The 22,719-nt window shown below is 37.5% G+C and overlaps 1 protein-coding gene across 1 annotated transcript in view; it reads right to left on the bottom strand.

Moving 5' to 3' along the window:
• Positions 1-22,719, bottom strand: part of LOC106085119 (chitin deacetylase 1) — a 195,278-nt gene that overhangs the window by 119,519 nt on the left and 53,040 nt on the right. Inside the window, exon 3 of the mRNA XM_013249167.2 lies at positions 17,950-18,061. Within this exon, the coding sequence (XP_013104621.1) occupies positions 17,950-18,061 (112 nt within the window). The remainder of the gene's footprint in view (positions 1-17,949; positions 18,062-22,719) is intronic.

Below are 22,719 nucleotides of genomic sequence, written 5' to 3'. Positions count from 1 at the left end.
TCTAGAGCCTCTAGAGGGCGCAGTTTTTATCCAATATGGTTTGTATATGTCGTTTTGGTATGACTTCCAACAATTGTTCCAAGGTATATAACCCGATATATCTGCTATATAAACCGATCTCCCAGTTTGACTTTTTAAGCCTCTGGATGACGCATTTATTATTTGATTTGCCAACAAATTTTGTCGGTGGTGTTTTTATACCCTACACCACTACTGTGGTACAGGGTATTATAACTTATTTGGGGTTTGTAACACCCAAAGGGAAGAGAGATAGACCCATTAGTAAGCATACCGATCGACTCAGAATTACTTTCTGATTCGATTTAGCTATGTCTGTCCGTCCGTCCGTCTGTCTGTCCGTCTGTCCATGTTAATTTGTGTACAAAGTACCGGTCGCAGTTTTCATCCGATCATCTTCAAATTAGGTACAGGCATGTTTTTCGGTCTAGAAATAAAGCTTATTGAAATTGGAAAAAATCGGTGCAGATTTGGATATAGCTCCCATATATATGTTCGTCCGATTTTCAGTAATAATGCAATAATATGGTAATTTGTTAACCGATTCTCTCGAAATTTGGCAGAGGGGATTTCCTCTTGACTCTCGACATTACTGGTTTCATAGAAATCGTTTCGGATTTAGATGTAGCTCTCATATTTATATTGTATATATATTTATTTTTATATATATATATATATATATATATATATATATATATATATATATATATATATATATATATATATATATATATATATATATATATATATATATATATATATATATATATATGGACCGATTTCCACTCCTGGAGCTACCGCAAGCGCATTTATTGACCAAACTTCCCAAAACAGTGTACAATGCTTTCCTTGACAACTGTCACAGTATCAGAGAATGTTGCTCGAAATCGATCCAGATTTTGATATATGTATATTTTGATATATGTATGTATTGATTTGATATATGATGATATAGCTCCCATAGATATGTTCATCCGATTTTCAGTAATAATGGAATAAAATGGTATTTTGTTAACCGATTCTCTGGAAATTTGGCAGGAAAGATTTTCCTACGACTTTTGACAATACTGGTGAATTTCATGGAAATCAGCCCAGATTTAGATATAGCTCTCATATATATATATATATATATATATATATGTATATGTATATATATATATATATATATATATATATATATATATATATATATATATATATATATATATATATATATATCGACCGATTTCAAATTCTAGAGTCACATCAAGCGCATTTATTTAACCATCTTGCCAAGATTTTTCAAAACGCTTTTTTCGACGACTGCCACTATATCTGTGAAGTTTGATCCAAATCGGTTCAGATTTAGGTATAGCTCCCATATATATGTTCATCCGATTTTGAGAAATATTGCAATAATGTGCTAATTTGTTAACCAATTCTCCCAAATTTTGGCAGGAGGGATTTTATTATGACTCTCGATATTACTGATGAATTTCATAGAAATCGGCCAAGATTTAGATATAGCTGTCATATATATATATCGCCCGATTTTAAATTCTAGAGTCACATCAAGCGCATTTATTGAACCACCTTGCCAAGATTTTGCAAAACGCTTTTTTCGACGACTGCTACTTTATCTGTGAAGTTTGATCCAAATCGGTTCAGATTTAGGTATAGCTCCCATATATATGTTGATCCGATTTTGAAAAATATTGCAATAAATTGCTAATTTGTTAACCAATTCTCCCAAAATTTGGCAAGAAAGATTTTCCTACGACTCTCGACAATCCTGGTGAATTTCATGGAAATCGGTCCAGATTTAGATATAGCTCTCATATATATATCGACTGATTTCAAATTCTAGAGTCACATCAAGCGCATTTATTGAACCATCTTGCCAAGATTTTGCAAAACGCTTTATTTGACTACTGCCACAGTATCTGTGAAGTTTGATCCAAATCGGTTCAGATTTAGGTATAGCTCCCATATATATGTTCATCCGATTTTGAAAAATATTGCAATAAATAGCTAATTTGTTAACCAATTCTCCCAAAATTTGGCAGGAGGGATTTTCTTATGACTCTCGACATTACTGGTGAGTTTAATAGAAATCGGCCCAGTTTTAGATATAGCAGTCATATATGTATATCGCCAGATTTTCACCCCAAGAGTCACTGCAAGCTCATTGTTTGACCAATCTTGCCAAAATTTTGCACAACCTTTTTCCTCGACGACTACCACATTATCTGAGAAGTTTTTCTCCAAATCGGTTCAGAATTAGATATAGCTCCCATATATATGTTCGTTGGATTTTGGGTAATTTTCAATAATGTTTTCATTTGTCAACCGTAGTTATGACAGTTTGAACATATTTGCTCGACGCGGTCCATCAAAATTAGTTCAGAATTGGATATAGCTCCCACATTGTACTTATAGGGTAGGTGTAGGGTATTATACAGTCGGCATCGCCCGATGTTTGCCCTTCCTTACTGGTTTTTATTTGAAAAAGTCATTCAAAGCACTTGACAAATGCGATCCATGGTGGAGGGTATATGAGATTCGGCCCGACCGAACTTAGCACGCTTTTACTTGTATTGTATAAATTTATAGCAGAATCCATGGATGTGGATGTGTTCCCTAGATTTGGTTTGGCCTTTAGTGAGTCGCTTGAGTGTTGAAATGTTGGACAAACATTTTTCTAGTAGTCAGTATTGCTGAAGTTTAGTCTAGTATTGCTGAAGAAATTATATACCTAAAATTGAATCATAACGAGGAATTGTAAGCCGAAAATTTAGAAGATTGTCCGTAAGGAAGGAACTTTCCCCTCTCGTTCGGTTACTTTTCGATGTAGACTTTCAAAACGCCGATAGACGTGTCTTCCCTTTTTGCCTCCTCTTTCATGAACTCTACGATTATTCCTGTTAATTGGGAAAAAGTTGAATTTTATTCCACAACATTATTAGAGAGTAAGAATCGTACATCAATGAACTAGTGAACTAACTGAGCGTACTACTTCAGTGATCTCAATAATGAGGAAATTTTAGTGAACGACATTATTCAATATTACTACTAACCTCGATGCTACTTTAAGAGTGGCAAGGCTCACCAGGTCGCTGAATTCTACATTTTGCAAGTATGTTTGATTACAGTTTGAACAAGTTTAAATCTATTGTAATAACACTGTTGCGATGCCCCAAAGCCTATGATGGGAATCGAAATCATGACCCCCGCATTGATTATATAGGAGTACTACCAAAATTTAGAAGAACGTCCAGAAGGAAGGAACTTTCCCCTCTCATTTGGTAACTTTTCGATGTAGACTTTCAAAACGCCGATAGACGTGTCTTCCCTTTTTGCCTCCTCTTTCATGAACTCTACGATTATTCCTGTTAATTGGGAAAAAGTTGAATTTTATTCCACAACATTATTAGAGAGTAAGAATCGTACATCAATGAACTAGTGAACTAACTGAGCATACTACTTCAGTGATCTCAATAATGAGGTAATTTTAGTGAACGACATTATTCAATACTACTACTAACCTCGATGCTACTTTTAGAGTGTCAAGGCTCCACAGGTCGCTGAATTCGAAATTTTCCAAGTATGTTTGATTACAGCTTGAACAAGTTTAAATGTATTGTGATGAGACAGTTGCCACACCCCAAAGCTTCTAGTGGGAATCAAACCTATTACCCCCCGCATTGATTATATATTAGAAGCACTACTAACTCGGCTGTCGGGGGCATTTAAAATCTTTCCAATGTATTTTGAGCCCACTCTAATATACTGCACTGTTCCGTAGACTCCATAAACAAAGTCAAAGTTGGAAAATTTCATTTATATTCAAAACATTTTAATTATCTCTTCAAAATAAACACAGAAAGCTATAAATAAATGAATGTAATTCATTTTATAAACAGATATCTATGGCTTTCAACAACAACAACAACAACAAAAAAAGAAAAAGAAACAATAAGAAAAAATACTACCCATAAGATTGCATTCGCTTGCAATGTGAAACAATATAAATTTCAAAGTTTATCATTATGGGTGGTGATTTTCTTCAATGTAAATATTGTAGAAAATCACATAATCCTCAATTCCATCATCAGCCAACAACAACAACAACAACAGTTCCATTTAGCCAACAACAATGGAAGATGTTTGCCAGGAAGAGAAGCTTTTGTTGTGTTTACTTAAAAATCATAGTTGCGTAAATTTTGCAAATAACAACAACAACAACCAAATAGAGAAGAATGTTGAATGTAAATATAAATAAGTTAATATTGCAGATATACAAAATCACATAAGCTGAGAAATTTTTATCATGTCCGTCTCACTGTCTGTCCACTTTCTGTGTTGTTGTAATGCCTGTTCTTTATGATGATGAAAGGAATTTATGCACAAGTCTTGCATAGACTCCATGTTGTATGCTCACATAATTCTCCTTTATTCATCTCCCTGCAAGCATGTTATTTAGAGTTTATAAATTCTATAACTTTATTTCGATTTGTTTAAGGGTTTTTGTTTGTTTTTCTTCAACCATATTTTCCCTGAAATGTTCTGTTCATTCATTTGTAAGAATGTAATGTAAGAAAGTCATGGATGGCATGCCATTGCCATGCATAAGGATATTGTTTTCCTGGATCATACATGTGTTTCCATTTGTGTGCCGTCATTCCGTTGCAAGTAGAGTTGGAATACACAAAAAAAAAGAACAAAGTATTGGTATGTAAACCAATTAGTTCTTCATCTATCCTTTGTGGCCATTTAACTTTATTACCGTTGGCATTTTGTCCTGAATGCTAGTTTGATTATTTGTTTGGTTAGCAAACTAAAATTATACGACTGTTACTTTGTAAACGTCATTGTCATATTTTTCCATTTCCAGAAAATTAATTTCCCTTATGATTTGTAGATGTATTTTTGTTTTATTGATTAAACCTCAGGAAATTTCATTAAATAAGAATTTCAAATATTTTGAAAAGAAATTTTTCAATCTGTCTGGATGGCAGAAAACATTCTTTTACCATTGACTAGTCTTGGTTTAGTTTGTAAGGTTGATATTTTTCTTTTTTTTTTTAGCTTCATAATAGCATGGGTGGTATATTATCTTCACTATTCTGAGTGTGAAATATTAGTAGAAGGCCCTATAAAGAGTATATATATTATATCATCCCATGTTATAAAGGATATACCCAACTTCATAGGATAGGGGGTATATTCATTTAGTCATTCCGTTTGTAAAACATCGAAATATCCATTTTCGACCCTAAAATCGTCGTAAAATTCTAAAACGATTGAACGATGTCCGTGTGTCTGTCCGTCTATCCGTCTGTCCATCCATATGTCTGTCAGTTGGAATCAAGCTGCATTCTTTCAAAATTGAGAAATGAGTTGAGAGTATTTCTTCTATACGCAGGTTAAGTTCTTGAATGTGCTAAATCGGACTATATTAGGATATACCTGTCATATAGACCGATGTGGCGATTTAGAGTCTTAGCCCGTAAAAGCCGCATTTTTGTGTTCCACTTCGCTGACAATTGAAACAGCAAAATTGATTTAAGCCTCCCGATAATAACAAATAAGAGCGTGCTAAGTTCGGCCGGGCCGAATCTTATATACCCTCCACCATGGATAGCATTTGTCTAGTTCTTTGTAGGGTACCTTTTTTTAGGCAAACAAAGAATAATGAGTTAGAACTGTTATGCTATTGGGGCTACATCACGTTATAGTCCGGTGCTGAATGCTGAACACTGAAGAAGTCATTTTGTAATATTTCAATCCATTCGGATAAGAATTGTGCCTAGAAGGTGCTCAAAAAGCAATATCGGGAGATCGGTTTAAATGGGAGCTGTATGAAGTTATTTATCGATTCAAAGCATACTGGACACGTATATTGAAGTTCATGGGAGAAGTCGTTGTAGAAAATGTCTGCCAAATCTGATAAGAATTAGCACGCCCTCTAGCGGCATAGAACTTTCCATATTTAGTACAGTTGTTGAAAGTCACAACAAACTACTTTGTGCAAAATTTAAGCCAAATCGGATGAGAATTGCGCCCTCTTGCAGCTCAAGAAGTTGAAATCCCAAATCGGTTTATATGGCAACTATTGGGTTGCCCAAAAAGTAATTGCGGATTTTTCATATAGTTGGCGTTGACAAATTTTTTCACAGCTTGTGACTCTGTAATTGCATTCTTTCTTCTATCAGTTATCAGCTGTTACTATTAGCTTGCTTTAGAAAAAAGAGAATATTTGATTAAAGTTCATTCTAAGTTTTATTAAAAATGCATTTACTTTCTTTTAAAAAATCCGCAATTACTTTTTGGGCAACCCGTATATCAAAACAGCATGGTTGTTGGAAGTGACACCAAAACACTACGTGCTCAATTACAGCCAAATCGAATAAGAATTGCGCCCTCTAAACGCTGAAGAAGACAAGACCAATGATCGGTTTATATGGCAGCTATATTAGGTTATGAACAGATTTGAACCATACTTAGCACAGTTGTTGAAAGTGATAGCAAAACACCACGTGCAAATCGGACGATAATAGCGCCCTCTAGAGGCTCAAGAAGTCAAGGCCCAAGATGCAGCTATGAGCTATATCAAAACATGGGCCTATTTGGAACATTTACAATCCCAATCAACCTATACTAATAAAAGGTATTTTTGCAATATTTCAAGCGCCTAGCTATACGCCTTCGAAAGTTATCGTGCTTTCGACAGACAGACAGACGGACGGACGAACGGACGGACATGGCTAGATCGACTTAAAATGTCATGACGATCAAGTATATATATACTTGATACTTGATGATATAAGTGTATATATACTTGATGGGGTCTTAGACGGATATTTAGATATGTCACAAACAGAATGACGAAATTAGTATACCCCCATGCTATGGTGGAGGGTATAAAAGATATATTTGGGAGTAATGATTAAATCAGTGCGGATTTTAATGAAATCTTTATTATCCGATTTTACTGAAATTTGCAACAGTGAGTTTTTTTAAACCTCCCGACATCTGACCCAAATGTGGTACGGATGGAGTATATTTAGATATAGCTACCATATAGACCGATCTCCCGATAAAGGGTCTGATGACCCTAAAAGTTTTATGTACTACCTGATTTCGCTGAAATTTGTAGCAATGAGTTATTTAAGGCCTCCCGACATCTGATCTAAATATGGTTCAGATCGGACTATATTTAGATATAGCTGCCATACAGACCCATCTCCCGATAAAGGGTCTGAAGCCCATAAATGCTTTATTTATTACCCATTTTTGTTGAAATTTGCAACAGTGAGTTATTTGAAGCCTCCCGATATTTGACTTAAATATGGCTAAGATCGGATTAGAAAGGGTGATTTTTTTGAGGTTAGGATTTTCATGCATTAGTATTTGAGAGATCACGTGGGATTTCAGACATGGTGTCAAAGAGAAAGATGCTCAGTATGCTTTGACATTTCATCATGAATAGACTTACTAACGAGCAACGCTTGCAAATCATTGAATTTTATTACCAAAATCAGTGTTCGGTTCGAAATGTGTTCATTCACCGTAACGTTGCGTCCAACAGCATCTTTGAAAAAATACGGTCCAATGATTCCACCAGCGTACAAACCACACCAAACAGTGCATTTTTCGGGATGCATGGGCAGTTCTTGAACGGCTTAATGCTTTATTTATTACCCGATTTCGCTGAAATTTGCAACAGATAGTTATTTTAAGCCTCCCGACATCTGACCCAAATGTGGTACAGATCGGAATATATTCAGATATAGCTGCCATATACACCGATCTCCAGATAAAGGGGTCTGAAGCCCATAAAAGCTTCATTTTTTAACCGATTTCGCTGATATTTGAAACAGTGGGTAGTTTTATGCCTCCCAACATAGGACCCAAATATGGTTCAGATCGGACTATATTCAGATATAGCTGCGATATTGATCGATCTGTCGATAAAGGGTCTGAAGCCCATAAAAGCTCCATTTACTACACGATATCGTTGAAATTTAAAACAGTGGGTAGTTTTAGGTCTCCCGACGTCCGTCCCAAATATGATTTGTATCGGAGCGATCTGCCGATGAAGGGTCTGAAGCCCATAAAAGCTTTATTTTCGATCCGATTTCACTGAAATTTGAAATACAAAATTCAACAGTGATTTATATTTATTAGACCACTCAATGTCAGTGCCGAATTTGGGTGGATAAGTTATCCAATTTTCATCAGATTGTGGCGAAAGGGGGTTTACATATACACCTGAGATGGTGGGTATCCAAAGTTCGGCCCGGCCGAACTTAAAGCCTTTTTACTTGTTTTTAAATATTGTAGCGTGATTTTAAAAGACAGACGGACGCACATGGCTATGTGTTCTTACATTTTTTCTAGGACCTTAGAAATTCATATTAATCATTTGAATCTTTATGATTTTTACATTTTCCCCCTACCGTTACTCAACTAGTCTGTCTAGTTTCAAATTGGCTTAAGTTGAAATATCGTAAAATTTGCCATGTTTTGATCTAAAACCATCCAAAATGTTTCTTAAATCCATTCCCTTAGGTACTTAAAAGCACATTTGAAGTCTTTTTCTACGTCTTCACATAATGTCTATCACTTATTTTCTATGCTCGTTCTAGCCAAAATGGCAAAGCACTCTCGTTTGCAAAAAAAAAATCCATTCGTTCTTAACATGATTTACAATTGAAACAATTCCCACTGAGGTATCATTACCGCAAACATTGATTGTCAATAGAAATTAACATTAAATGCAATTTCCCTTATACGCACACACACACACACACTCACACACACAGCTACACACAAACAAATGCTAAAATGAAACAACAACATTGGCAATCACATATAAAAACAAGTTAAAGGATATAGACAAACAGAATGAGAAGAAACTCCCATGGCATTGTTGTGGATGAGAGAGCATGGTTGTGGGAGGTGAGGGAAAAAAATCAAAGGCATGAGACAATTTTAAACACTTACAAATCAAAATACAATTGAAATTGTTTACACTTCACTCACATCCAGGCAAACAATCAACCCCCCCCCCCCCCAAGAACTCTCTGCTCCATCTTTACTTCCCTACGCATAGGGTGTCCTTTGTTCGCCATTCTACAGAAAGTAAAAAAAAAGTGAATTGAAAATGAAATTGTTCCTCAAACATGGCCTGGTGAGAAAAAGACTTCACTCCCTATGTGTGTTTGTGAAAGAGTGACAGTGAGCGAGAGAGAGAGAGAGAGAGAGAGAGTGAAAAAGAGGAAACGGAATTTCAAATGTATTGAGTGGAGTGGATGCATTCCAAATTACAATCAAATCGAAATGATAAATAAATATAAATAGCAAACAAATACATATACACATTCAGACACACACACACGCACACACATACATTGAGATAAATACCTCTGGCATAACATTTTATATGCAACAACCAATAAAACTAAATAAATAAAAACACACAAAAGCTTTTTTCCTTGCTGCGAAGGCAAGGAAAATGTTTCCTCTTTTTTGAGCTCCTTTCTTTTTTTGTGTGTTTCAACCTCCAGGCTTGCGAGGCAGTAGAAAAACGCAAAATGATTGAATATGTGATCGGAGTAAGAAAATCCGATTGATTTGGTTTTTTTTTTTGGTTGTTACTTTTTTTCGTTTGCAAAAGATTTTAAAGGCGTTGAAGCAATCAATTTAAGCGTTAAATTTTTAAATAACGACAAAGTTTTACAATTGGCGACTGTTTAAGGTTAAGAAATGTAAATTGGCCTTTAAACAAGTAAGAGCATGCTAAATTCGGCCGCTTCCAATCTTATATACCCTCCACCATGGATCGCATTCGTCAAGTTCTATGCGCGGTATCTCTTTTAAAGCAAACAAAGAATATTGAATAAGAACTGTTATGCTATTGAAGCTATATCAAGTTATAGTCCGATTCGGACCATAAATGAATGCTGAACATTGTACAAGTCATTGTGTAATATTTCAGTTCATTCGGATAAGAATTGCGCCTTGTAGGGGCTCAAGAGGCATAATCGGGAGATAGGTTTATATGGGAGCTGTATCAAGCTATGAATCGATTCAGACCATATAAGATACGTACGTTGAAGATCACGAGAGAAGCCGTTGTACGAAATTTCAGCCAAATCCGATAAGAATTGCACCCGCTAGAGGCTCAAGAAGTCAAGATCCCAGATCAGTCTATATGGCAGCTATATCAGGTTCTATACCAATTTACGCCATACTTGGCACAATTATTGGAAGTCATAGAAAAACACCACGTGCAAAATTTCAGCCAAATCGGATAAGAATTGTGCCGTATAGAGGCTCAAGAAATCAAGACCCAAGATCGGTTTATATGGCAGCTATATCAAAACCTGGACCAATTTGGCCCATTTACAATACCAACCGACCTACACTAATAAAAAGTATTTGTGCAAAATTTCAGGCGGCTAGCTTTACTCCTTCGAAAGTTAGCGTGCTTTCGTCAGAATGACGGACGGACTGACGGACGGACTGACGGACGGGCGGACGGACGGACTGACAGACGGGCGGACAGACGGACGGACATGGCTAGATAGACTTAAAATGACATGACGATCAAGAATTTGCAGCCTAAATTACTGTCATTGAAGACATTTTTTTTTAAATTTTTTGTTACTTGACCTGTTACGGATGCTGACTGAGGAGGGATTTGAAGCCGTCTGCTGCGCAGACGATGTTAAAATACTTCTAAGGGGTAAGGATCCGAACGAGCTATGCAGAAGGGCTGAAAGGGTCTTGCATTTGGCATATGACTGGGCCAGAGGTCTCAATGTTAACCCAGAGAAGACTGAAATATGCCTGCTCATTGCCATAAGGGCAATAACAACCAGGACGGTAAGGTCACGAACAGTCTTGCAGTCAAAAAATTTCATGGAAATTTTGTCTTTAGAGAAAATTTCATGGAAATTTAGTCTTTAGAGAAAATTTCATGGAAATTTAGTCTTTAGAGAAAATTTCATGAAAATTTTGTCTTTAGAGAAAATTTCAAGGAAATTTTGTCTGTAGAGAAAATTTCATGGAAATTTTGTCTGTAGAGAAAATTTCATGGAAATTTTGTCTTTAGAGAAAATTTCATGGAAATTTTGTCTTTAGAGAAAATTTCATGGAAATTCTGTCTTTAGAGAAAATGTCATGGAAATTTTGTCTTTAGAGAAAATGTCATGGAAATTTTGTCTTTAGAGAAAATTTCATGGAAATTCTGTCTTTAGAGAAAATTTCATGGAAATTTTGTGTTTAGAGAAAATTTCATGGAAATTTTGTCTTTAGAGAAAATCTCATGGAAATTTTGTCTTTAGAGAAAATTTCATGAAAATTTTGTCTTTAGAGAAAATTTTATGGAAATTTTGTCTTTAGAGAAAATTTCATGGAAATTTTGTCTTTAGAGAAAAAAAAAAATTTAGAGAAAATTTCATGGAAATTTTGTCTTTAGAGAAAATTTCATGGAAATTTTGTCTTTAGAGAAAATTTCATGGAAATTTTGTCTTTAGAGAACATTTCATGGAAATTTTTTCTTTAAAAAAATTTCCAAAAAATTAGGTCTTTATTGAACATTCCATGGAAAATTTCTTGAAATTTTTTTTGCGAACATTTCATATTCATTATGGCCTTTGAGAAAACAGCATGGACATTTTAAGGAATATGCCTTCTAGTTCCTACCGTTGAACCATCCAGATGTCTTGAAAAAAAGCCCAACAACTTGCGAATGTTTACATCCTCTAAATTAGACAAGTTCTCAAATGAGTTTGAATCTACAGAGGATTTCCTTCTGGCGGCCACAGGTCCTGCAGAAGTCGTTACTAGCAAACCTTCAGTCTATGAGCATGTTTTCCAATCAGACAGTGACCTGCCATGACGGACATAATGATTGAGACGTCTGTTCTAACCAGTGACAGCAAAGCGATAGGCCTCTTCAAGTCTAGATTAAGCTACATAATTTTGGTAGGTCCGTGATACGAAAATCAATTGGGGATTTTGTAAGCAGCACGGAATTCACAGTTTGGTGCTGTTTATGGGCTGGTAGCATCATTGGACCGTACTTCTTCAAAAAAGATGCGAGTCGTAGCGTAACTGGAAATGGTGAGAGCTATCGTAGGATTTCATTTGTGGGAACGGCCAATTGCGGTCTAGTTCGTGCGATTTAACGCCTTTAGATTATTTTTATACCCACCACCGAAGGATGGGAGTATACTCACTTCGTCATTCCGTTTGCAACACATCGAAATATCCATTTCCGAACGATCTAAACATGTCCGTCCGTCCGTCTGTAGAAATCACGCTACAGTCTTCAAAAATAGAGCTATTGAGCTGAAACTTTGCACAGATTCTTTTTTTGTCCACAAGGTTAAAGTTAAGGCTGGTTAAGTTCGAAGTTGGGCTATATATCTTGATATAGCCCCCACATAGACCGATCCGCCGATTTAGGGTCTTAGGCCCGTAAAAGCCACATTTATTATCCGGTTTTGCTGAAATTTGGGATGGTGAGTTGTGTTAAGCCCTTCGACATCCTTCGTCAATTTGGCTCAGATCGGTCCAAATTTGGATATAGCTGCCATATAGACCGATCCTCCGATTTAGGGTCTTAGGCCCATAAAATCCACATTTTTATTATCCGAATTTACTGAATTTTGAGACAGTGAGTTGTGTTAGGCCCTTTGATATCCTTCGTCAACTTGGCTCTGATCGGTCCAGATTTGCATATAGCTGCCATATAGACCGATCCTCCGATTTAGGGTCTTAGGCCCATAAAAGCAATATTTATTATCGGATTTTGCTGAAATTTTGGACAATGAGTTGTTTTAGGCCATTCGACATCTTCCGTCCATTTGGCCCAGATCGGTCCAGATTTGGATATAGCTGACATATAGACCGATCCTCCGATTTAGAGTCTTAGGCCCATAAAAGGCGCATTTATTGTCCGATGTCGCCAAAATTTGGGACAGTGAGTAAAGTTAAGCCCCTTCACATACTTCTGCATTATGGGGCAGTTCGGTCCAGATTTGGATAGAGCTGCCATATTAAGGTGTTTTACATATATACCCGAGGTGGTGGGTATCCAAAGTTCGGCCCGGCCGAACTTAACGCCTTTTTACTTGTTTTGTGGTGCCATGTTAAAGCTCATGTCTATACAGATAATCCCGCTTAATGCATATTTCTGTCTTTTATGTGCTCTGTTCTAAACTTTCCTATAGCTTTTAAAAATCACCCTTTATATGGCAATGGTCGTTATGACATAACATCTTAGCCATTCCACCACTTCCTTAATAGCAAGGATCTCCGCTTGATACACACTATGGTGTCCAGGTAACCTTTTCGATATGACCAGTTCTAGTTCTTTTGAGTATACTCCAAGGCCCAACTGCTCTCGTGTAACTCCTGTTACCAGGAATATTGTAGATCCAATGAGTTCTATTAGAAAGAGTGGTACATTACTCTTTATCAAAAAGCGGCTCAGAAAATATTTAATCCTCTCTGCCTAGGATATCGGGCATAGTATCAAGGATAGCACAGTGTCCGTAGCCGCCACATGACCAAAGAGAAAGCTCCCTTAGACTCACTGCAGTGGTTGCAGCAATTTGTCTAGCCACAATGTCCAGAGGCATTTGATGTAGCATTAAACTCTGTGCACCTGATGGAGTCGTCCTCAGTGCGGCTTTGATGCACAAAAAAGCCATCCTTTGGAGCCGGTTGAGTATTGAACAGTAGGTGGACTTTTGAAGCGCCGTCCACCAGACCACAATACCATATAGCATTATAGGTCTGACGACTGCAGTATATACAGAGTGCTAGACTCGCGGATTAAACTACCAACTGAAAGCCTCTCTTAAAGGTGTATAGGTCAAGAGTTGTCTTTCTGGCTCGTTCCAAATCGTTGGATTTGTGCTTCACTTTCCTTTTCGGCAAAACACCCAGGCCAATTGGACTTTCAGTTAATGAAACACTGTCTCCTCCCAATGAGACATGAGCTATTTAGGTAACTTGTATCTCCTGGTGAAAAGAAATACTTCTCACATACTCGGAATTGCGACTAGACCATTTTCGGGAGATCACTTCGCTGTCGTACATAGAGCTTCTTGAAGTAAATGACGTAGAGTTTGGGGGAACTTTCTCCTAACCGCAGTTGCCACGTCATCAGCATACGCGACCATTTTTACAACTTTTGCTTTCATAGCCAATAATATCTTGTAAATGGCTATATTCCAAAGTAGTGGAAACAGTACCCCTCCTTGAAGTGTTCCTCTGCAGACTCATCTTTTAAGATTTCCAGATCTAAGACCTGCCGTAATGCATATTTTAGTAAAAATGCAAATTTTGCCCATGAACATTCCACTAAGGAACAGGGGCAAACTTTTCATATATCAATGAGTGCAGTCCGATTCAAGCTAAGCTCAATGATAAGGGCCTTCCTTTTTATGGCAGTGCGACACCTCTTTGGGCAGAAGTTTTACATGGCATAGTACCTCACAAATGTTGCCAGTATTAGAAGGGGAAAATCACCGCTGAATATTTGTATACCCTCCACCATAGGTCGGTTGGGATTGTAAATGTGCCGAATCGGTCCATGTTTTGATACAGCTGCCATATAAACCGATCTTGGGTCTTGACTCTTGAGCCTCTAGAGGGCGCAATTCTCGTCCGATTTCACTAAAATTTTCCACGTGGTGTTCTGGTATCACTTCTAACAACTGTTATAAGTATGGTTAAAATCGGTCCATGGTTCAAATCGGTCCACGTTTTGATATAGCTGCTATATAAACCGGTCTTGGGTCTTGACTTCTTGAGCCTCTAGAGGGCGTAATTCTCATCCGATTTGTCTGAAATTTTGCATGAGGTGTTTTGTTATGACTTTTAATAAATATGCTAAGTACGGTTCAAATCGGTCTATCTTTTGATATAGCTCCTATATAAACCGATCTTGGGTCTTGAGTTCTTGAGCCTCTAGAGGGCGTAATTCTCATCCGATTTGGCTGAAATTTTCCACGAGGTGTTTTGTTATGACTTCCAATAAATGTGCTAAGTATGGTTAAAATCGGTCCATCTTTTGATATAGCTCCTATATAAACCGATCTTGGGTCTTGACTTCTTAAGCCTCTAGAGGGCGTAATTCTCATCCGATTTGGCTGAAATTTTGCATGAGGTGGTTTGTTATGACTTTCAATAAATATGCTAAGTATGGTTAAAATCGGTCCATCTTTTGATATAGCTGCTATATAAACCGATCTTGGGTCTTGAGTTCTTGAGCCTCTAGAGAGCGCAATTCTCATCCGATTTGACTAAAATTTTCCACGTGGTGTTCTGGAATCACTTGCAACAACTGTGATAAGTATGGTTCAAATCGGTCCATGTTTTGATATAGCTGCTATATAAACCGATCTTGGGTCTTGACTTCTTAAGCCTCTAGAGGGCGTAATTCTCATCCGATTTGGCTGAAATTTTGCATGAGGTGGTTTGTTACGACTTTCAATAAATATGCTAAGTATGGTTCAAATCGGTCAATCTTTTGATATAGCTCCTGTATAAACCGATCTTGGGTCTTGACTTCTTGAGCCTCTAGAGGGCGTAATTCTCGTCCGATTTGAGTGAAAATTTGCACGTAGTATTTTGATACCACTTCCAACAACTCTGTGAAGTATTATTCAAATCGGTTCTTAATCTGGTATAGCTGTCATACAAACCGATCTTGGGTCTTGACTTATTGAGCCTCTAGAGGGCGCAATTCTCAACTGATTTACTAGAAAATTTGCACGTAGTGTTTTGATACCACTTCCAATAACTGTGCTAAGTATGGTTAAAATCGGTCCATCTTTTGATATAGCTCCTATATAAACCGATCTTGGGTATTGACTTCTTAGGCCTCTAGAGGGCGTAATTCTCATCCGATTTGGCTGAAATTTTGCATGAGGTGGTTTGTTATGACTTTCAATAAATATGCTAAGTATGGTTCAAATCGGTCTATCTTTTGATGTAGCTCCTATATAAACCGGTCTTGGGTCTTGACTTCTTGAGACTCTAGAGGGCGTAATTCACGTTCGATTTGACTGAAATTTTGCACGTGGTGTTCTGGTATCACTTCCAACAACTGTGATTAGTATGGTTCAAATCGGTCCATGTTTTGATATAGCTGCTATATAAACCGATCTTGGGTCTTGAGTTCTTGAGCCTCTAGAGGGCGTAATTCTCATCCGATTTGACTGAAATTTTGCATGAGGTGTTTTGTTATGACTTCTAATAAATATGCTAGGTATGGCGCAAATCGGTACATAACCTGATATAGCTGCCATATAAACCGATCTGGGATCTTGACTTCTTGAGCCTATAGAGGGCGCAATTCTCATCCGATTTGGCAGAAATTTTTAACAACGACTTCTCTCATGACTTTCAACATATGTGTCTTATATGGTTTGAATCGATCAATAGCTTGATATAGCTCCCATATAATGCGATCTCTCGATTTTGCTTCCTGAGCCCCTACAAGGCGCAATTCTTATCCGAATGAACTGAAATATTAAACAATGACTTCTACGCGCATAGAACTCGACAAATTCGATCCATGGTGGAGGGTATTTAAGATTCGGCCCGGCTGAACTTAGCACGCTCTTACTTGTTTTTAGTTTTTTTTCGTTTCTATCCCACTGTGCGTTGTCCGTTGGAGAGTTTCCCAGAAAATGTCCCAGTTTTAGTGTTTCTTCACTAGTTAGGATACATGACTTCTGAATATATCCCACCGTTATAGGTTTCGTGGATGGGATCTTCGTTAGCCTAGAGGCTTCAGGTGTCTCATCCAAGGAGTCGCAGAATTCCATTCAGGATTTATTCTGAGCCTTTATCAGTTTGTCCTTGTATTTAATTTTACCTCTACAGAACTTTTTAAAATTGAAAAGACTACAATAGCGGTTTTTTCCCTCCACATCAAGTAAAATCTAAATAAATCTCATCAATCATATGACTTTTGATTTCTCGAGCTCCCAAATACATCCAATTTTATATTCTCTCTCAATTATTCTAGCATGGGACATGATGTGTTGCAATTTAGCTAATGTTTAGTCATAAATCATTCATAAATCAAATCTGCTGGCCTATGAGGATATTTCTTTTACAAAAAAAAGACACCAATTCAATAAACTATTGCGGCATTTCCACATGCCCTGCCATGGTTGCCTTCAAAGTCCTTGGGGTTGCATTTTTTACATTTTGCTGACGCTGAGGTTTCTTTTCCCCTGCTCCATTTCACTGATGATGCTTGTTGCTTTTGCTATTTTAGTATTTCGCTTTGTTCCTTTTATATCTATTTTTAGCTTATTGTCTATATTTCGTTCTGCCTCTGTTCAAAAATATGCTCCATATCCTGGCGAATTTATGGTCAAACACTTTTACTGCTGACGACTTTCTTTGTCGAGGCGAAAGGACTCACAGCATCAAAAAAAAAAAGGAGGATTATTAAAAGATAAAGAACTGCCGGTGTCCTAAGGCATTTGTGTATATGAATGAATCAGTACAGGCACATACGTTTACACTCTCAGTTGGAGCTGTAGTCGCTGGCAAGGACATGCACACTATTTCACTATTATTTCAATAAAATGGAACGGATTGTTACTTTTTTTGTTTTTTAAAATAAGGGGAATGTAGTAGAAAGCACGTCTTGGAGAGTCCAGAATTATGTAACATTTGTTTTAAATTGCTGCCTTATAACAAATGTCATTTTTATTTTCCTTGCATAGTTATGGGAAAGGATTTCGTTTGTTGTTGTATGCAAGGTAAAGTATTCTAATTTATGCTATGCTTCACCTAGACTAGTTTTTTTTTACATTTTTTTGGCTTAGAGGCATTTCTTTCTTAGTTTTCTTATGGTAAAACATATTTTAATGATTATTGCATTGTTGCTTTAGTTTTACTTACTTGTTGCTAAAGGACCACACTTGGCCTCATCTTTGAAGGTACAGAATTTCTGTAAATCATCAAAATAAAGACCAGAAGGACAGCGATTTAAATAAGGGAAACCATCAACACACTGAAAATGAAAAAAGAAATAAGAAAAAAGATATGAAAACAGGTAAAAACGTATAAAGTTCATCCATGCCGAATTTTTGATACCCACCACCATGGATATTTTTATTATCTAAATTTATTATAACACTACTACATACTTATTATTATCCAAATATAGTCTGATCATCATATTTGGTTCAGGTGCTGAAAAGCTCTATATCAGTAACAGTTCGAAATTTCAGCTAAATCGGGTAATAAGTGCGCCTTTTGTGGACCCAAAACCATAAATCGAAAGATCGGTCTATATGGCAGCTATATTAAAATCTGGACAGATCCCTAATTCGGAATATCTATCTGTATGACAGCTTTATCTAAATATTGTCCGATCTGGACTGCATTAGGGTTGGATGTAGGGATGCTTAAAGCAGCACATTGTTTAAAATTTCAGCAAAATTGGAGAATAACGGCACCTCTTATGGTCTCCAGGCGCTAAAGCTGAAGACTGTTCTCAATTGCAGCTATATCTAAATATAGTCCAGTCTAGACCATTTTCGGGACAGATGTTGGAAGTCTTGCTACAACTCACTGTTCCAAATTTCAGCTAAGCTGGGTAATAAATGCGGCTGTTAAAAGCCTAAGATCCAAAATCGGCAAATTATCTCCAAATATGTTCCTATCTGGACCATGTTTGGTTCGGATATTGACGTGCCTAATTAAACTCACTGTTATGAATTTCACAGAAATTCGGTAATAAATGCGCCTGTTATAGGCTTAAGACCCTAAATCGGCATGTCGGTCTATATGGCAGTTATATGTAAATATTGTCCGATATACACTATATTCGGGTAGGATGTCGAGTCTCCTAGTGCAACTCACTGTTTTAGATTTCAGCAAAATCAAACAATAAATACCCCTTTTATGGTCTTTAGGCCCTAAAGCTGAAGATCTGTCTCTATGGCAGCTGTATCTAAATACAGAACGATCCGGACCATATTCGGAACGGATGTTGCCAGTCCAAATTTCGGCAAAGTCTGGTACTAAATGCGCCTGTTATAGGCCTAACACCCAAACTCGGCAAATCGGTCTATATGGCAGCTATAACCAAATATGTTCTGGTCTGGACCATTTTAGGTTCGGATATCTGCGGGCCTAATAAACCTCACTATGTGAAATTTCAGCGAAATCGGGTAATATATACGCCAGTTATAGGCTTAAGACTCTAAACCAGCAAATCGGTCTATATGGCAGCTGAGGTGATTTTTTAAGAGCTATAAAAAATTTTTGCAACAAAAAAAAAAAAAAAAAAGGCGTTAAGTTCGGCCGGGCCGAACTTTGGATACCCACCACCTCGGCTATATATATACACCACCTTTCGTCAAAATCCGGTGAAAAATGCATACCTTATGCCCCATAGCAGCTATATCGAAATATGTTCCGATTTGGACCAAATACTAATAAGTATAAGTTACTATCCAATTGCGTATAACAAAATATTGGTCTTTTTAGTAGCTATATCTAAAAATATACCGATCTGAAGCATATACGACACGGATGTCGAAAAGCCCAACACAAGTCACTGTGTAAAATTTCAGTGAAATCGGATTATAAATGCGCCTTCTATGGAGCCAATACTTTAAATCGAGATATCGGTCTATATGGCAGCTATATCCAAATCAGGACCGATCTGAGCCAAATTAAAGAACAATGTCGAAGGGCCTAACACAACTCATTGTACAAAATTTTGGCGACATCGGACGATTAATGCGCCTTTTATGGGCCCAAAACCTTAAATCGAGAGATCGGTCTATATAGTAGCTATATCCAAATCTGGACCGATCTAGGCCAAATTAAGGAAGGATGTCGAAGGGCTTAACACAACTCACTGTTGGCAAAATCGGATAATAAATGTGACATTTATGAGCCTAAGACCTCAAATCGGCGGATCAGTCTATATGGCAGCTATAGGAAATTCTGAACCGATCTGTACCAAATTGAAAAAAGATGTCAAAGGGCCTAATACAACTCACTATCCCAAATTTTGGCAAAATCGGACAATAAATGCGCCCTTTATGGGCCCAAAACCTTAAATCCAGAGATCGGTCTATATGGCAGCTATATCCAAATCTGAACCGACCTAGGCCAAATTAAGGAAGGATGTCGACGGGCTTAACACAACTCACTGTCCCAAATTTCAGCAAAATCGGATAATAAATGTAGCGTTTATGGGCCTAAGACCTTAAATCGGCGGATCAGTCTAAATGGCAGCTATGTCCAAATCTGGACCGATCTGCGCCATATTGCAGTAGTATTTCGAGAGGTTTAACTGTCCCAAATTTCAGCGACATAAGACAATAAATGCGTCCTAATCGGCACAAAGCCTTAAATTGAGATATCAACCTATATGACAGCTATATCCAAATCTCAACCGATCAGGGCCAAATTGAAGAGAGAGGTCGAAGGGCCAAATTTCAGCAAAATCGGATAATAAATGTGGCATTTATGGGCCTTAGACCTTAAATCGGAGGATCGGTCTACATGACAGCTATATCCACAAACTTCTGCAAAATCGGATAATAAATGTGGATTTTATATGCCTAAGACCCTAAAGCGGCGGATCGGTCTATATGACAGCTATATCCAAATCTGGAGTGATCTGGGCCAAATTGAAGAAGCATGTCAAAGGGCCTAACTGATCTTCCTGTCCCAAATTTCAGCAAAATCAGATAATAAATGTCGCTTTTATGGCCCTAAGACCCTAAATCGGCGGATCGGTCTATATGGGGGCTATATCAAGATATAGTCCGATATAGCCCATCTTCCAACTTAACCTGCTTATGGACAAAAAAAAAAGGAACTGTGCAAAGTTTCAGCTCAATAGCTCTATTTTTAAAGACTGTAGATTGATTTCAACAGACAGACGGACGGACATGTCTAGATCGTCTTAAATTTTTACGCTGATCAAAGTATATATTGGTTCGGAAATGGATATTTCGATGTGTTTCAAACGAAATGGCAAAATGAATATACCCCCATGCTTTGGTGGTGGGTATAAAAGAAAGTACCAAGGCGTCTTCTTTTCATGACTCCACCATAGGATGGGGGTATAATAACTTCGTCATTCTGTTTGTAACACCTCGAAATAGGCGTCTAAGTCCCTATAAAGTATATATATTCTTGATCGTCATGACATTTTATGTCGATCTAGCCATGTCCGTCCGTCTGTCCGTCCATCTCTCGAAAGCACGCTTACTTTCGAAGGAATGAAGCTAGCCGCTTGAAATTTTGCACAAATACTTTTTATTAGTGAAGGTCGGTTGGGATTGTTCGAAATAGGTCCATGTTTTGTTATAGTTGCCATATAAATCGAAAGTGGGTCTTGACTTCTTGAGCCTCTAGAGGGCGCAGTTCTCATCCAATTTGGTTAAAATTTTGCGTGAGGTGTTTTGTTATGATTTCCAACAACTGTGCTAAGTATGGTTCAAATCCGTTTATAACCTGGTATAGCTGCCATATAAACCGATCTTGGATCTTGAGTTCTTGAGCCGCTATAGGGCGCAGTTCTCATCCGATTTGGCTGAAATTTTGCCAGAGCAGTTTTGTTATGACTTCCATCAACTGTGCTAAGTATGGTTCAAATCGGTTCAAAACCTGGTATAGCTGCCATATAAACCAATCTTGGATCTTGACTTCTTGAGCCGCTAGAGGGCGCAGTGCTCATCCGATTTGGCTGAAATTTAGTGTGAGGTATTTTGTTATGATATCCAACAACTGTGCTAAGTATGGTTCAAATCGGTTCATAACCTGGTATAGCTGCCATATAAACCAATCTTGGATCTTGGGTTCTTAAGCCGCTAGAGGGCGCAGTTCTTATCCGATTTGGCTGAAATTTTGCCAGAGCTGTTTTGTTATGACTTCCAACAACTGGGCTAAGTATGGTTCAAATCGGTTCATAACCTGGTATATCTACCATATAAACCGATCTGGGATATTGACTTCTTGAGCCTCTAGAGGGCGCAGTTCTCCTCTGATTTGGCTCAAATTTTGTACAATGGCTTCTCCCATGACCTTCAACATGCGTGTTCAATATGGTCTGAATCTATTTATAGCTTGATACAGCTCCCATATAAACCGATCTCCCGATTTTGCTTCTTGAGCCCCTACAAGGCGAAATTCTTATCCGAATGCACCAAAATATTACACAATGACTTGGTCTTGGGCACATAAAAGCCACATTTATTATCCGATTTTGCTGAAATTTGGGACAGTGAGTTGAGTTAGGCTCTTCCACAACTTTCTGCAATTTGGCCCTGATTGGTTCAGATTTGGATATAGTTGCCATATAGACCGATTTCTCGATTCAAGGTCTTGGACCCCTAAAAGACGCATTTATTGTCCGATATCGCCGAAATTTGGGACAGAAAGTTGTGTTAGACCCTTCGATAGACCTTTTCCATTTTGCCTAGATCGGTTCAGATTTGGATATAGTTGCCATATAGGCCGATCCCTCGATTTAAGATTTTGGGCCCATAAAAGGCGCATTTATTATCCGATTTCGCCCAAAATTTGGAACAGTGGGTTGTGTTAGGTCCTTCGACAGCCTTTTTCCATTTTGCCTAGATCGGTTCAGATTTGGATATAGTTGCCATATAGGCCGATCTCTCGATTTAAGATTCTGGGCCC

Source organism: Stomoxys calcitrans, chromosome 4 (genome assembly GCF_963082655.1).
Source record: "Stomoxys calcitrans chromosome 4, idStoCalc2.1, whole genome shotgun sequence".
Taxonomy (NCBI): Eukaryota; Metazoa; Arthropoda; class Insecta; order Diptera; family Muscidae; genus Stomoxys; species Stomoxys calcitrans.
The sequence above is the reverse complement of the archived record's forward strand: the minus strand, read 5'-3'. Positions and strand labels throughout refer to the sequence as shown.